The following is a 16,135-nucleotide window of genomic DNA, read 5'->3' as shown; positions in this document are numbered from 1 at the left end:
GTAAAATACTTATACAGTGCGATTGACACAAAGATAACATGTCTGTGGAGTGAAGGAAACGCCATCAAACGAAAGGGTTGGTAATTACATAATTACATGAACCTGTAAAAAGTAATACTGTAGCATATTTCTAATGATCATCAGAAATGGGAAACCGAAGAAGGAAACCTCACATTATTCTACATTTATGTAAATAAGGGTAACAAAAACATTACCAAACACTAATCCTATCCATAATCAAATCCGAAATCTGATGACATAGATATAACATCAACGGAGTAGCTGGTACCGCAATGGGTCATGATTTGGTATAGGCATTTCAAAGGTAATGATGGATTAAATCTACGTTTTACATTTCGCCAATTCTCCCTTTTCAATTATAAAATATAGTGATTGTATATTAAACGATTGATGATTGTTTAATTAGAATTAAAGAAAACTAAAACATCAAAATTGGAGAATTCCGGCTGCAAATCAGGTCAGAAATAGCAAAAGAAAAAAGAAAAGAAATAATTTTAAAAAAAGAAAGAAAAACATACGATACAAAAGGGTTAAATAAATTCAAAAATTTTTGCAACTATTAAACATTTTACCGTATAAATATCGCCTTGAATTTACGGTAAATTAAACATTTAACAATCTTCTTCATAAACCTAATTAGAAATTCGGAAAGAACACAGGTGACTCCAAAAAAGCAAAAATTTTCTGCTCCTGTCTCCATCAAGACAACCGCATATCTGCTGTTGAAAGGTAATATTCGGGAAAGAGTAATTAAGGGAACCAAGGTTATAGCGGTTATCTGTCAGGTTATAGCAGTTATCATGATAGAGACGTGTATGACAAAATGAACTTAAACGTCATATTTGAAACACCGTCTTTCATTTATATCACATGACCGTCGATAATTTCTAAGTAACGTAGAATTGAAATGCTTCAAAATGATCATTATACTTAAAAAGAAGTTCAACATAATATGATTTTGTAATCGTATATAACGGTTGCATGTTAATTCGCGTTTGTGTTTTTTTTTTTAATTATAACACTAATTATTAACAAATACGTTTAATTAGGATCACATTAAAACATCTTAAATGTTAAGTTTTGAAGTTTGTCAAGAATTGTGATTATAGGTATAAGTAATTAATGTCATTCTAAATACTATCCAAACGCCTTATGTCTAGTTTAAATAAAATTCGATAAAAAGTAAAATCTTATATGGCAGAGTGAAAAATGTAACACCTTAGCAGACAAACCGGCAATTGTTACGATCGTTGGATTTTTGAGCGACAAATATCTACTTATATTACATTGTCAAAAGCCATTGTTGAACGACTGATCACTATCCGGTAGTATGTATACTGGCATTAAATTCCAAAAGTTGTTGTGAAATGAAAATCCCATACGTTCCAGAAGTCGGAATGTTACTACAGAACAGATCAAAGAAGAACTTTTTATAACGGTCTTATAATTTACGCTACTTCGAATTTTGATCACTGTGACATGAATGCCAATCAAACATATTGAAATAATTTCGCAGAATTGCAAAAGTGTCCGAAAATATTGTAGCAGATGCCATATGCAATTTACAAACTTTCGAAATCCCAGTCTGTTTAAGACTGAAAATTAGTATAGAATTTTAATTTTAATGTAAGAGTAAGCAAAGAAGAAGTATTGCGTTTACCACTACGTTGATTTAATAAATCAGAGATATTTGATCCGAAGTAACAAATATTCTTTGAGTTATTCCTTGGCAAATGTCATGTCTTTCATATATAGAGCAGATTGCCCTTATCAAAGGTCAACAATTGAAATAAATGGAAAAGAATCAGTACATTCTTTAATCGGACAGTGATATGGTCTTAATTACTTTTTGTAAGAGAAATTAAAGGAAACATGATTAGAACGTTTACAAACAAAAACAAAATTCATAGGCTAACGACTAGTAAAAAATACATACACCAACTACAAAGATCATGAAATATGTAAATAAAACGCAAATAGAAACAAAAGTAAATAGGCAACCTGATGTTATCGCGTTTTGCCGAAAAGTTTAATTATAGTGTTTTTCATGAGGCTTACTTCAAATAATCTGTAGTATCCATTTTCTCAAGTTCTTGATGGTAGATGCGACTAATAAAATACCAGAATTTAAAATTGTTTTAAAATAAAACGTCATATACTAGCATAAAGCGGAAACTATCAACGAATCTATCTAATGTTTTTTTTTTCTTTTTGGTAAAATCAGCTTTAAAGTCAACCTCATAAAAGTGAAGGAAAAGAGCAGGTGAGCACAACTTGTACAATTGGAATGCCGACATTCTGTCTCTACCAAAATCGAACAACTTGTGCAAACTAGATAAAAAAATGTCACATTTTTCAATTAAACACCTGTACTATTAATAAAAAAAATCAATTAAAAAAGAATGTAAAAATTACATCTGAAAACAGCTTTAACACAATACTGAATTGGTATTGATTACCACTAAGGAACAAAATTTCAATTTTTAATAGTGTTTTGTCAATACTTATTGAACAGTTCATAGAATCCTTATTGCATATTTTCTATATCAAATATTTAATATTTCAAATTAAGTTATATTCAACATTTGAACTGTTATTTCAAGTTAAATTCATTATATATATTTTCAAATAATAAACAATTTAAAAACTATTTTCCATCCTCTCCATTCAAACTTCCACCCATACACTATCTCAATTCTCCATCCCCATATGCATAGAGTGGGAATTGTATCCCCATACAAGTACTGTATCTGTAAACCATACATACAAAATCCAAGTATATTTCACATGATTGAATGCATTGACTCAGATTCGAACTGATAATGACTTAAAATTCCAAATTAATGATGAATCTAGGTTAACAGAGATACACTATCCTTCAGCGAAGTATGGAAAAAAATAATGAAATTGAATTCCCCACTCCCCTGACGAAAAAAACAAAGCTAATAGTCATCATTATAGTGCTAAAATGTAAAACAGTACAATGAATGCATGTTAAGACGTCCTGGTGTGAATTCTACGCAGCATATACGTCATCCTATCCAGCCTATATTTCCGTATTCACATAAATACCACTAGTGGTCACAGATGAGTTAATCTCTGCATAAAAGATAAGTACATATGAAAGGATACAATTATGCCTATATAATTGCAATATTATATTCGTGTGATATATTACAATCGTGACTTACTCATAACAATCGAAACGCCTTTAAAACGTATCGCAATAAAAAGAGCTTAAATGATGCTTTGTTTTATATTGAAACTTATATACTTAGTATATTATCTTTACATTACAAATTGTCTATTCAAAACGAATGACAGTCCTTCGAAGCACATGACGTCACTATTGGTTTACTTGGAGTTGCTAGTGCATCAATTCTTTTTTGATGTCTTGTTTTCCTTACTTTTAGTTTTTATGTGGAATTTTATTTGATCATGTTTGCAATACTGCGTTTGTAGACCGTTTCTGTTTCGTTTTAAATCTTTAGGCCATGTATCTGCTATTGATGTATCTGAATCATCCCATACAAGACGATTCGGTATTTGTTCGCCGACACTTAAATAAATGAGATGGTATTTTGGAGCCTTTACATTTAATAGAAAAAAAAGTATATATAACATCAGCTTGACTTTCCAAGTAGTGAAGTATGTTGTAGAGATTTATTGACTTACCAAACAAGTACCAAAAGTATTCATACCTTTCAGGTCTTTTAATCGTTCTTCCGGCGTCAGGACTTCTTCATACATACACAGTGTATTCGTTTTATAACTATAAAAGAAGTGCATTTGTATACAACGAATTTCCAGTAGTCATTCCAAATTAAATGTAGAATTATAGAGTTTAGAGACAAAATTTTTGTTACAATAATACGAAAAATAAACTCATTTCAGAAGCATTTCACTATTTGAAATTTTGGTTCATGCTTCTAGTTTTTTAGTGGAGTTCAATTTACTCATTGACTTTTGTTGGTTTGTGCGGATATTTTTGGTTACTTATTCTTTATTGTGTGTGTGTTTTCCCCCGACGGGTCTTTGTCCCTGGATTACGTTCGTTTGATTTCCGCTAGAATTGTGGTTCCCTTGATTACTCTCGAACATAACTGCAATTTTCTGTTTCTTTTCCAGAATCTAGTTGCTCATTAACAAATACAGCAAATGATGGTTTGCTTTCATTTGTTGTTTTACTATTTGTTTTTTAGTAAATCAAAATCAGTTTTTTTTCTAAATTTACCATCTCACTTTTTGTAAGAATATTGTATAAATAACGAATCAAAAGTTAAGTTATCCGAAGCAAAGATGAATCATTGTATTGAAATGAATGAAAGACTTTGTGTAACGTTATATTTTTGTAATTTACTTGTAATTTACATTAAGTTTCATTTATTTCATATCATTATATCTAAGAATTATAGAAGAAAATTTTAGAATTTTTACATTTGATAAAACTTTATGTTCATATCATTAACTATGATGCCCTATAATGTCATTAATTATATTCAGTTTGTCAACCTACACTAAATATTCATAATGAAAATCAGAATGGAAGATTGTCAAGCTGAAATATATGATAGTGGTTCGAACTGATTAGAGTTTGGCATATGGAATCTAATTAAAATATGCCCTGCTGATTAATTTATCTAATAATAGGTCCAGTTAAACTTACCTAATTTAAACGTATCTATATATATAAGGCCTCGTGTATAAAAGTTAGCAATCTTCTTTAGAGTTGGGCTTCAAATTGTGCTTAGTTTTCATTCAAGAATAGAAGTGTTTACGTACGTGCTGCTACAACATGATACGAATTAATTCGATGGTTGATATTATCTACTGTATTACTGCCATATATGGTATACACCCCAAAATTTTCTTCTTTCATACCAAAAATGATTAGACTAGATGTATGCCTGTTGACATAGTGTCTGTTTGTAACTCCATTTGTGATGTTTGTAACATATTGGTTTTTTTGAAACTTCCAAATTAACACCGGTTGTGGATAAGCTAAGGTCTGCACGGTAATTTGTAATGGTTCATTTTCTTTTACAGCTATCAAATCGGCGGCTTCATGCTCAAATTTGTTCAGTTTCGGGGTACCTGTGTTCATTAAATAGACAATTTTATGGTAAGCTGTTGAGCATGCTCATTATACACTTCTACTAAATAGGGATTGGGTAGAACGAAAGAATTATCCCCGTGGAAGTTTGTATTGAGCATGCTCTACGCATGTTCATCAACTACACCACTGTAAGAGCAAAAGGCTCTATACATTCAAACTAAAGAAATTGTACATTTCCGATCTTATAATAACATTTACAATCGGCAAATAGTAGTATAATCATTCTTGCTAAAGAATAAATGTCAATGTCTATAAAACAGAACACGAAGAACGTCAGATTAGTTTAATTGAAAAACAATATGGCAAAATTTCACCTGGTTATACTACCCACTCCTCAACCTCAAAAGCATTCAAATTGCATTTAGACCCTTTTTTACACAGAATGATTTTCTAAGATTATTTCACAGTTAAGACTGGTTAATGTCCTCAAAACAAAGAAACAAATATTTTTCAGTTGAATTATCACTCTCCAATTCCAATATTTTTCATACTCCATTGCTTATGTTCCCATTTCTATTGCCCGTTTTTCAACATCTCCATGCTACAAATGTATCGAAAGTTAATACAATTTAGGTACTTTATATACTGAAGAGGAAACTATCAAAAATGAGTAAGAAAGGGCTACAAATGTTCAACTTACATAAAACTGTTACGTTTAGGTTCATATATGTCATCCCGATACTATTATGTGCCTCGCAGTAATATGAGCCCATAGAAAGACAATCCATTTTTGCAACTTTTAAGAGGTTTCCATTGACTTTATGAATTGACAAATTCACATTAGGCAAGGCCGTTGTTATGTTTCTGTCTACAAAATTCCACAATATTACCGATTTAGGATTGCTATCAACAACACATCGAAATTCAGCAGTGTCATTTTCCGTATAGGTGGTATTGCCTTCTATTCTTAAAATTGATGGAATGTCTGAAATAATTAAAATGATATAATGAAATATGGCTGCTGTACAATTGTTCCATGCAAAAATTTGTTATCATTTCGTAATTGCACTGTGTTCCATATTGGTATGTGTCGTCGTGTTTTTTCATACTGCAACATTGGAGGTATTTGCAGAATTCTAATTTAGCAATATGTCATATGACTTCAACAATTTGATAAGGGAACTTCCATGCTCTTGACGCAGAAAAACGTACACATTTATGTTAGGTAACAAGTTTAAAACTTATGCTGAAGTCAACAGAAATATGAACTTTAACCTGTTTCTTGAAACTGGTACAAGCATATCTTTAAGTTAGTTATTAAAAATAGTGAAATAGTGAGAAAACACCTCACTGTGAAAATTTGATAATGCATATTTGAAACGAAAATATTTTGTTTTTAATATGTGTGTTCTCTATCACTCTATATGGGTTTTTCTGAGAAGGCATTATCTGTACCATTGGAAGAACTGACAAAATATTTCAAAGCTTCGTTTTAAGGCTTAGGATTGTAAGGCTGTCAATATTGTAATGAACATTTCAGCAAACAATCAAAAATCTGCATTAAAAGAACTAGAGTTACGTAGAGCATGTTTTAATTACCCGCGTTATATAGAGTGGCTAACTATTTGGGGTAAATTTCATTACTCACGTTAAACTAAATTAACTCAAAAATCATATATATCAAATTCAAAATAATAGGTACACAATGTCTATTATCTTATGAGGTTTCTTATTTGGGTACCCTTTGCTTTCCCCTTTAGTTAAAGGCAAGATCCTTTCCGATGATAGAAGCCCTAAATTTACTCAATCCAATGATGAGTCCTAAATTTACCCAAACCAAAATCCAAATCTGAATATATATAAAGATTTTACCCATTTATCATCCCCTGGTAGTTAAAAAACAGCAAGAAAACTCAATTGTGACTGCCAATCCGATGTTCCGATGGACAGCTATATTGATCAATGACGTCAGCAGTTAAAGGTGGGTATAATAGAATTTTACTAAAATGCAATGATTATCAAGAGGATAGTAAGTATGCCAATGTTCTGATTTGAGTAAAACTTAATGGAGAAAATATTGATATTTTTAATATTGAATGTCATAGATATCCTAAAAATTAATGCTAAAGATAATCAGGGACATGAATGATATCTTTATAAGTAGGAACATAATCCTAACTCCATCATCGGTTACATAAAGAAGAAAAACGGACCTGCAAAATCCTGAATTTTACGCCCTTACCAATAGAAAAGATAACTCAATAATTATGAACACAATATATCATAGTCTTCAAATATGCCAAGAAGTCATACTGTCTGACCGTTAAAGACGGTTATTATATTGTCCGAATCAACGTCGGTAACGGAAAAGTGCGCATTTTAGATTAACAAATGTTTTATTTTAATAAAATTCAATGTTGCCGCATGCAAGGACCATTATTTAATTTTGTGAAGTTATTTTTAAATGTATGTCTTCGAAAATATAGCTGTTAAGCCGTGGCCGAAAGCTGCGGCCTTATCGTAATTCAAAAAATAAACATCTACATCGTCTGCTGCTGAAATCCGAAAAAGATGCTCAACTTAATTCACAGACTTGATGATTGAAGATAAAGTGGTGATACAGTTTCATATTTGCCAGAACTTTCTTAATCAGTTATTTTTAATCATCCGAATCATATTTTAGTGTGATGACGTGCATTTTACATGGTCCAGAATCCATATTGTTGTCAGCGAATTTTGTCTGTAGACCACGATATGCTAGACCCACAATAAAACAATTATTAGAATAATTTTCAATTTCTACTGTTTACTTTTACATGTATGTAAATAAAAATATCGAAGTCGGAAATAAATTTGAGGTTGAAAATGGAAAGAATGCACGACAAACACGGAAATCACAGAGAAAAACGTTTTCAAAATCAAGGGTAGTATACTGTATATGATCGTTCGTATAACTGAAATGATCCTGAAAATTTTCAGTCTCAACGTAAGAATATGTTGAAAAAAACAAACACCCTGTAATCTTATGTCATTTCCGACCGCGTCGATTTATGACGAAGTTTTACTCTAACTTGAGTTTGAGCTGCCGTGGTCTTGTGGTCACGCGGCCAGTTTGTATGCATATGGATGGTTGTATGTTCGAATCTAGTTTGTTTTTGTTTTATATATATATATATATATGTCTCAGAATGTGACGACTCTGTTCACTACACTGCTCCATCGGATCAAATTGATACAGGGAAGATGACGTAAACTTATAGAAGGGTTTGAAAAAAATTCCCAACGATGTTAGAACTGTCAAAATCCGCGGGGCTCGAACTCGTACCGCTGTGACATCTATGGCAACACCGCCTGCACAAAGTCCAGCGCCCTAGACCACTCGGCCAGCTAGGCTATATAAAAATATAGCTTTCGCTGGACGGGCCATTCCTCCTCGTAGGATTAATCTAGGGCTGTAACTTAGTACACGATGTACGGTAGTACGGGACAGTTCATTCAGATGTTATTATGTAGGATAGAGGATCAAATTAATTATGCATATCACAACAAATCAATATTATACAAACGTCTCAGGATGTGACGACTCTATTCACTACACTGCTCCATCGGATGAAATTGATACAAGGAAGATATGTAAACGTATAGAAAGGTCTGAAAAATTCCCAACGATGTTAGAACTGTCAAATTTGCGATGCAAATTTTTGGTCGTTCCCTCCGCGGGACTCGAACTCGTACCGCTGTGACATCTATGGCATATATATATATATATATATATATATATATATATATATATATATATATATATATATATATATATATATATATATATATATATATATATATATGTATATATTATAATTTAATCTTTTGTATGCATGTAAATACGCGTTACTCTATTATTATAAGCCAGACGTAAATTGAAAAACAGGATATATTTAGCAGACGAACATCCTGTAATCTTTTGTCATTCCCGACCGCATTGATATATGACTATCTTTTACATACTTTGATCATAGAGCAATTGTGGTCTAGTGGTTGTGTGTTTAGTTTTTTTATGCAGTTGAATGTTCAAATTCTTTTTTTGTAACTACCATAATTATTCGGTTTTTTTCTCGAATAAGAATATCGTTTCTAATATGCCTTAATTTGCGGTTTTAAAGGTATTCTTATTTTTATAGGATGCCTGGTTCTGGTCCTCGTCAGTATCCTTGCATTTTATGCAACAAACCATGTGTGAGAAGACCAGTAAACAAAGATTTGTCAAAATTACCGAGAAAATAGTTTCTACTAGACAAACCAGAGGGAGTAATTTGTAATAGATGTAGGCATAAGTGCTATAAGATCAAAGACCAAACGGCTATGCTTACTGTATTATATGCAGGAAACCATGTCCAAAACTGATAGTTATTTCTGCTGATGTCAGGTTTAAAGTGTTTATGGTATACAATATTTCGATTCCTAAAGGTTTTCGATGTTGCCCCTACCATGTCACGAATGGCATCATTGAAGATGTAAAGAATGTCCAGTCTTTATTTGATCAGTCTTGTGTCAACAAAACCACAATAATGGAACTGATACAACAACTGAGATAAGAGGCAAATGCTAAAGGTGAAAAGTGTTTAGACTTTGATTCACCCTATGGATTGTCCAATGAAGAGTATAAGACATTGACTGGTTTAGCCAAAGAATAATTTGATGATCTGATGATCTACGTTGCAGATATCAGCAATTCTAGGTCTAGAAGTACAAGAACTTGTGTTGCAGTATTGTTATCCAAACTGAAATCTGGGATGGAAAACAATTTATTGGGTGCAATGTTCAATATGACAAAAGAACAGGTAAAGGCAAATTATTTTATTTCATTTTTATGCATGTTTCGATTACTTACACTATTCTATTAAAAATTCTTAATTCTTTCAGGCAACATATACGTGTATGAGGTGTATTTAAGCCGCTCCTTATCACACTTACCATACCCCGCTCAGTTGGAAAATTGGTGTTTACGGCCTCTGTCCGTTTGTCAGTCCATCATTCGTCCGTCTGCAACAAAGGATTTCGTCAAATTTTCTGTTTCACATCCCACTGTTGTAATTGGGTATTTGTTGTGCTTACGGATTCCAATTTTCTGTCATGCAATATGTCTTTATCAACCAACTTGTACATATTATAACGGCTGGTGCTTCTGTATGTTTAGCAAGTTGTAGCTTAGTGACACATATTTGCGAATCTTACTATAACTGATCAAGTTTATGTACAAGTTCATATCTTCAGTCTACATGATGATATTTTACTTTCTAAGTCATGATTTTGTTCATCGTTTGCAGATACGGAGGGCTATTTCAATTTTGCTCGACGTTCTTTGAGCACCAGCTTTGTACCGAAATATCTCTGTTTCAATCATATGACACGGGAAACTGTTATTAACAACCACACACGGCCATTAGCAAAGGAGTTACTTACACCAGGAACTTCGCTTGATGAAAAAGGAATACTTGTTCTTGACGGGACGTATGTATATGTGCAGAAAAGCGCAGATTTTGAATTTCAAAGACGATCATATAGCATGCACAAGCATCGACCATTAGTGAAGCCTTTAATGATCGTGACTGCAAAAGGTTATATAATAGCTGTTTTAGGGCCGTATCTAGCTGACGGAAAAAAACCTCAAATGCAAATATTCTTAAACATATTATTTCAACAAATATGCAAGAAATGAAATCCTGGTTGCATGAAGGCAACGTGTTTGTGGTCGACCGCGGGTTTAGAGATTCTGAGTAGATACTGGAACAAATTGGGATGAAAATGGAAATGCCATCCTTTCTACAAAAGGGACAAAAAAAGCACTCGGTAGAAGATGCTAACAATTCAAGATTAGTAACTAAGGTAACTATTCAAAAAATATCTAACCCAGTCCATTAGTGTTATCTGTACATTGTATTAATAATCAAGTAGTTTAAATTTGCTTTGTTTGAAGTTTAGTTGGCGCACTAATCGTTATGGGAGACAACTATACTGAATTAATTTTGACAGGGTAGCTTGGAACAATTTCAAAATAGGTATTTTGAACTCGAACCTTTTTTTATATAAATATTTTTATCATGATTATGATCCGAACATTATGCTCTTGTATATTTGGAAATATAAACATTGGATCGATGTATGCTAAAAAAAATATTTTATCCGTTAATATGGTGAAAATAAAAATTGTTCCGAATAAATCTACCGAAAGTCGTCGTACCCTTATTTTCTCTACCGGTTTTTGTTTAAAATAGTGAATGATATTACTGTATACAATGTATACTACATTATGTCTACAAGGCAAAATCACATCAGTTAAAAAAGGTTTCATGTACCCGTACAATATTTATTTGAAGTATGAAGACATCTCTTCTCAAACTACTTGCGATTTTTCTACTGGGTTGTAAACATGCATCTGCCAATACACGTCCTTGTCGTTAACTAGATAAATCCTTAAAAAGCAATTCTTAGCAATACATGTCCTTTCGTAAACTAGGTAAATCCTTAAAAAGCAATTCTTAGAGCAGTGAATTCTATGGCCTTCAATCATTATAGCTCTTTTTGGTTGTAGATCAGATGGGTGGTTGAATCCGTCAATGGAAATATAAAAACCTGGCGATATTTAGACAAAAAACTACCCAATACACATCTACCTTATATTGGAGAATATGTCAAAAAAATTATAGCCATCTGCAACAAATACAGGTAATTAACCGTGCTTCATTTGTTGTCATATTTTTTGTTTGTTTGTTTCTTTTTTTTCTTGTCTGTCCTAGAGAGCAATATTTTCTACCAAAGCTGTTCTTTATATGATCTCTTAACAGTGCTAATAATTATGAAAGCGTATATCGACCGCCTTTGTCGAAATGAATTACATACCCATATATTTACGATTGCCTTTTATAATTGTAAAGTATATCTACTGAAATGGGAAGTTTTACATAAATCGGAAATGGATAGGATAAAGTCATTTTCGCATCTTTTCTCACTTGCTTTATATGGACAAGACCCCCGATTACATTTATACAATCTACATGAATAAGGTGACACGAACATCGTATTTTTTTTTCATTTTTAGACCAGCGCTCAGCGTAGGAAGCGATGAAGATATTTTGCTGGCAACAAAAATGCTTCACCTTTCATCTCAAGGAAATGCATTGAAAGACCAAGTTACTGCGTTAGCTAAAAGGCCGTCACAATGGAAATCGATAGATAATACAGAGAAACTTCCCAGTATATTCAGAAGACGAAATAAGAGCTTTAACATTAGGCGTGTATCAAGTAAAGTTGGCAAAAGGTTACACCCGAGAACATTTAAAAGAAGATGGAACTTATGAAATAAAAGTATGTAAACAACAGCAGGATTTGTTGTCAGAGAAAATCCAGAGTAGGCATGTTACAAGCAAACAGTATCTTTGCTGGATAAAATACGCCGAGGGTGCAGTTTTGGCCTGGTATTGCCAAAGCAAAATGGGAGCAAGAATCGTTGGACCATGCGCTAATATTACAAGCGTCATATGGTACCTTGCTTATGCCAGACATTCTGGTCTCAGACTTGATGGTAGTAAAAAGTGGTTAGACTATATTGACGATGCTTCAAAAATTCCAGATGCTGTGGATGCCAATGACAGTGAGGGCAAATTCACGGAAGAATAACTTACAAAATGTTTAACTTTATATTTGATTTGATCGAACTGCACATTTAGTAATAATTGTCTGTATTAATGATTTTGATTTTTTCCGTTATGTCAAAAATACGATTTTGAGAAATATCCCATACAAGACATACTGTAAATGTATATTTGAATTCAGTAAAGCGAATGTTAATTATTGTGATTTTAAGTAAACTGCTGTTCTTAATTATTATGTTTTTTTAAAGGAGATAGTAATGTAGAATTTATAGTGGCGTAATACTTCATATACGATCACCCTTTTTGAAATGACTTCCCTCAAAACGTTGTTTTTTTAGGTAACATCAAAATATTGTTTCCTTATTTTACGGCACCATATAAGATCCCTCAGGTACACAACTTCTAAATTTCTATCTTTAATAATGACGTCGGAACCCCTTTTTACTCAAAAACACATTTTTTGAAAATTTAAGATCAGGGCCGATTTTCGTCAAAAACGTCCTTTCTCCTTTTAAGGAGGAGCATACAATACTTCAATAGAAATAAATGTCACGTCAGTTTTCTTTATACATTACTTTTTTGTAATTTTAACTCACATAAAACATCCAGGTTGATATTTGATGAACTTGAAGATGTTCCAACAATATTAGAAGCAGCACAACTATAATTTCCAGCATCTCTTCTTTGAACAGTTAATATTGTGTAGTTAGCAGAATAATTTTGCATCAAAATACCATCTTTATACCATCTGTAGAAAGTGACGTTTGGGTTGGCATCAATTACAAAACACATCAGTTGTAGATTAGTGGTGTTCTCTATCACTCTATATGGTTTTTTCTGAGAAGTCATTATCTGTACCATTGGAAGAACTGACGAAAATATTTTAAAGCTTCGTTTTAAGGCTTAGGATTGTAAGGCAGTCAATATTGTAATGAACATTTCAGCAAACAATCAAAAATCTGCATTAAAAGAACTAGACTTACGTAGAGCATGTTTTAATTACCCGCGTTATATTTATGTCGTGATATTGTTATTAGTTAATCAAACCAGATGAAACAAAATACCAGTATATACAGCTTATATTTCAGCTTATGTATGAATGTATGGACACATAACTCATTGAAACCATAACAATCATTTATTTGTTAACTCAATTACATTATATTTTTCTATAGTCTCGATAAATTTCAAAAATGGTATAGGGAGAACTAATATTTAGGGATCTTCCAATTGAAATGTAGAGTAATGAGTGACCGCCTAAAATATTGGCTGACGAAAGAAAAACAGTTCTTACAACACAAGACGGGTAAAGTCAACAACATCCGCCTATATAGAGTCTATGGCTATGAACTCTATGTATAGTTCAAACAAAAGTATAGTAAAATGTTGACTTAATTGATTTTGCAGCATATGTTGACATATCACATTACGAATTGCGACCATTTTCAAAATTACAAGATGTAGCAAATTGATAGCAGCGGGAATGTTATACACACATCAACCGTTATTTTTTTTATCTAATATCCTGTTGCTTCAGTTTGAGGTCATAATATAATTTGGCTAGACAACAAAAAATATTCATATAATACTTTACATTACTTGTGGAAAAAGTTGAGTCCGAGTTGCTTATTTACTTTTGTTTCTTTGTATATATTATTTTGGTTATTTAATGTTCTTTGTTGTCTGTGTGTGTTTTCCATGTCTGGTCTTTGTTAGTTGATTACATTTTGTTGATTTCCTATAGAAACTTGGTTCCTTGGTTACTATCTTATACAAAACTTGTTATCACTCACATAAAACATCCAGACTGATATTTGATGATCTTGAAGATGTTCCAAAAATATTAGAAGCATCACAACTATAATTTCCAGCATCTCTTCTTTGTACATTTAATATTGTGTTGTTAGCAGAATAATTTTGCATCAAAATACCATCTTTATACCATCTGTAGAAAGTGACGTTTGGGTTGGCATCAATTACAAAACATCAGTTGTAGATTAGTGGTGTTCTCTATCACTCTATATGGGTTGTCCCTGGAACGCATGATTTGTACAATGGGAAGAACTGAAGAAAAACAATGTTTCAGTTGTGTGTTAAGTGGAATATATTTGTAACTACTTCAGAAAGAAATAGAAAATCTGCTTTAAAATTAATATAGTTGCTTGAGCGTGTTAATTGCCTGCGGTATCTCTAGTATGACATGTTTTGTGATTGGGTAAGCCAACAAAAACATTACAAAATCGCAAAAATTTTAGCTTATTTATAAATGTATGCGCATATATATATATCTTTCAGGCACTGAAGAAGGTCATTTGTTGACTGAAAATTTTGCCCATTATATACTTTATTATAATGTGTTAACATCTTTATCGGTATCGTTGTACAATCATTTAGACTTATATATATGAGTCGAAAGGATTGTTCAACGATACCGACAAAGATGGTAACACACTATAATAAAATATATAATGGGCAAAATTTTCAGTCAACAAATGACCTTCTTCAGTGCCTTAAATAAACTGAGTGTGTATGAAGGTAAATGGTCTGTGAACACAACTCACTACCCAATCAGGTGAATACCTGTGACGTATAAAATTTTACCGACAGTAACAAAGATCTTGAACATTGTGCTATAGACACACGTTGTGTGTTGATCTTGAATACTGAACTATAAAACTAAAAATATTTACAAACACTGTTATAAGATACTATACAAAATAGGAAGAACTTAATGTTAATTCCATGTGGGTGTAAAACACAGAGTTGTTTTATCCAAAATCCCTCCCTCTTCACTCTCTGTAGATCGCTCCAGATCGTGTTTTGTTCCACGATGAAGATTTTCATTTTATTGAAATCGTCGAGGCAGTGGTTAGGTAATCTGAAGTGTTGACTCACTGGGAGTAAAAGCTTTTTTGTTAGGTCGCTCCTCTGTCCGTTTAAGCGCTTGTGAAAAGGCTGTTTAATTCACCAACATATTAAGGCCACAGATGGGACAGTGGAGCAAATATATTACATTAGCACTCTTGCAGTGCACGTTGAAAAATATTTTGTAGTGTTTCCCCGTGACTGTGTTGGTGAATGATGACGAGTGGTGCATTTGGTTGCAACATTTACACCTTTTGTCACCACAGGAGCGACTCTCGCCTGGAGTCAAGTTGGGCTTATATATTTCAGCCCTCACAAGTAGACTACGCAAACTGTCTGGCTGTCTGAAAGCAATCATAGGTGGTTCGGGAAAGACTTTGGATAATGTTGAGTTTCTCTCGACAGAGGCCCAGTGCTCACGAATGGTGTTGTGGCTGTTTTTAAGGCAGGGGTGGTATGTTAGAACACAAGGGGTTCTTTTACAATTTTTCTTTGCCTTGTATTGTAACAGACTACTTCTTGGGATATTGTGACTTTTTTGGAA

At 32.6% G+C, this 16,135-nt stretch overlaps 2 protein-coding genes across 6 annotated transcripts in view; one reads left to right on the top strand and one right to left on the bottom strand.

Annotated features, from left to right (window-relative positions):
• Positions 1 to 172: 172 nt before the first annotated feature.
• LOC148617163 (neural cell adhesion molecule 1-A-like) overlaps positions 173 to 16,135 on the bottom strand; it is a 28,491-nt gene continuing 12,528 nt past the window's right edge. For 3 of the 5 annotated variants that reach the window (XM_088584552.1, XM_088584550.1, XM_088584553.1), the window contains exons 3-8: positions 14,520 to 14,790; positions 13,323 to 13,595; positions 5,778 to 6,062; positions 4,804 to 5,115; positions 3,723 to 3,793; positions 173 to 3,120 (exon numbers count right to left, since the gene is read on the bottom strand). In XM_088584552.1, coding sequence (XP_088440678.1) covers positions 3,753 to 3,793; positions 4,804 to 5,115; positions 5,778 to 6,062; positions 13,323 to 13,595; positions 14,520 to 14,649 — 1,041 coding nt within the window. In that variant the 5' untranslated portion in view covers positions 14,650 to 14,790 and the 3' untranslated portion in view covers positions 173 to 3,120; positions 3,723 to 3,752. Of the gene's footprint in view, positions 3,121 to 3,722; positions 3,794 to 4,687; positions 5,116 to 5,777; positions 6,063 to 13,322; positions 13,596 to 14,519; positions 14,791 to 16,135 lie in introns of all 5 variants that reach the window. The other 2 variants (XR_015922440.1, XM_088584551.1) reach the window with 2 other exon arrangements.
• Positions 9,132 to 13,054, top strand: LOC148617164 (uncharacterized). The gene is made up of 4 exons (XM_088584554.1): positions 9,132 to 9,915; positions 10,402 to 10,960; positions 11,667 to 11,800; positions 12,174 to 13,054. Exons 2-4 carry the CDS (start codon positions 10,874 to 10,876, stop codon positions 12,430 to 12,432), a joined length of 480 nt encoding a protein of 159 aa, XP_088440680.1. The 5' UTR covers positions 9,132 to 9,915; positions 10,402 to 10,873; the 3' UTR covers positions 12,433 to 13,054.

This window comes from Perna viridis, chromosome 5 (assembly GCF_037379345.1).
Source record: "Perna viridis isolate PV_CMFRI_1.1 ecotype Kerala chromosome 5, ASM3737934v1, whole genome shotgun sequence".
NCBI classification, from domain to species: domain Eukaryota; kingdom Metazoa; phylum Mollusca; class Bivalvia; order Mytilida; family Mytilidae; genus Perna; species Perna viridis.
This window is presented reverse-complemented; position numbering and strand designations above follow the sequence as displayed.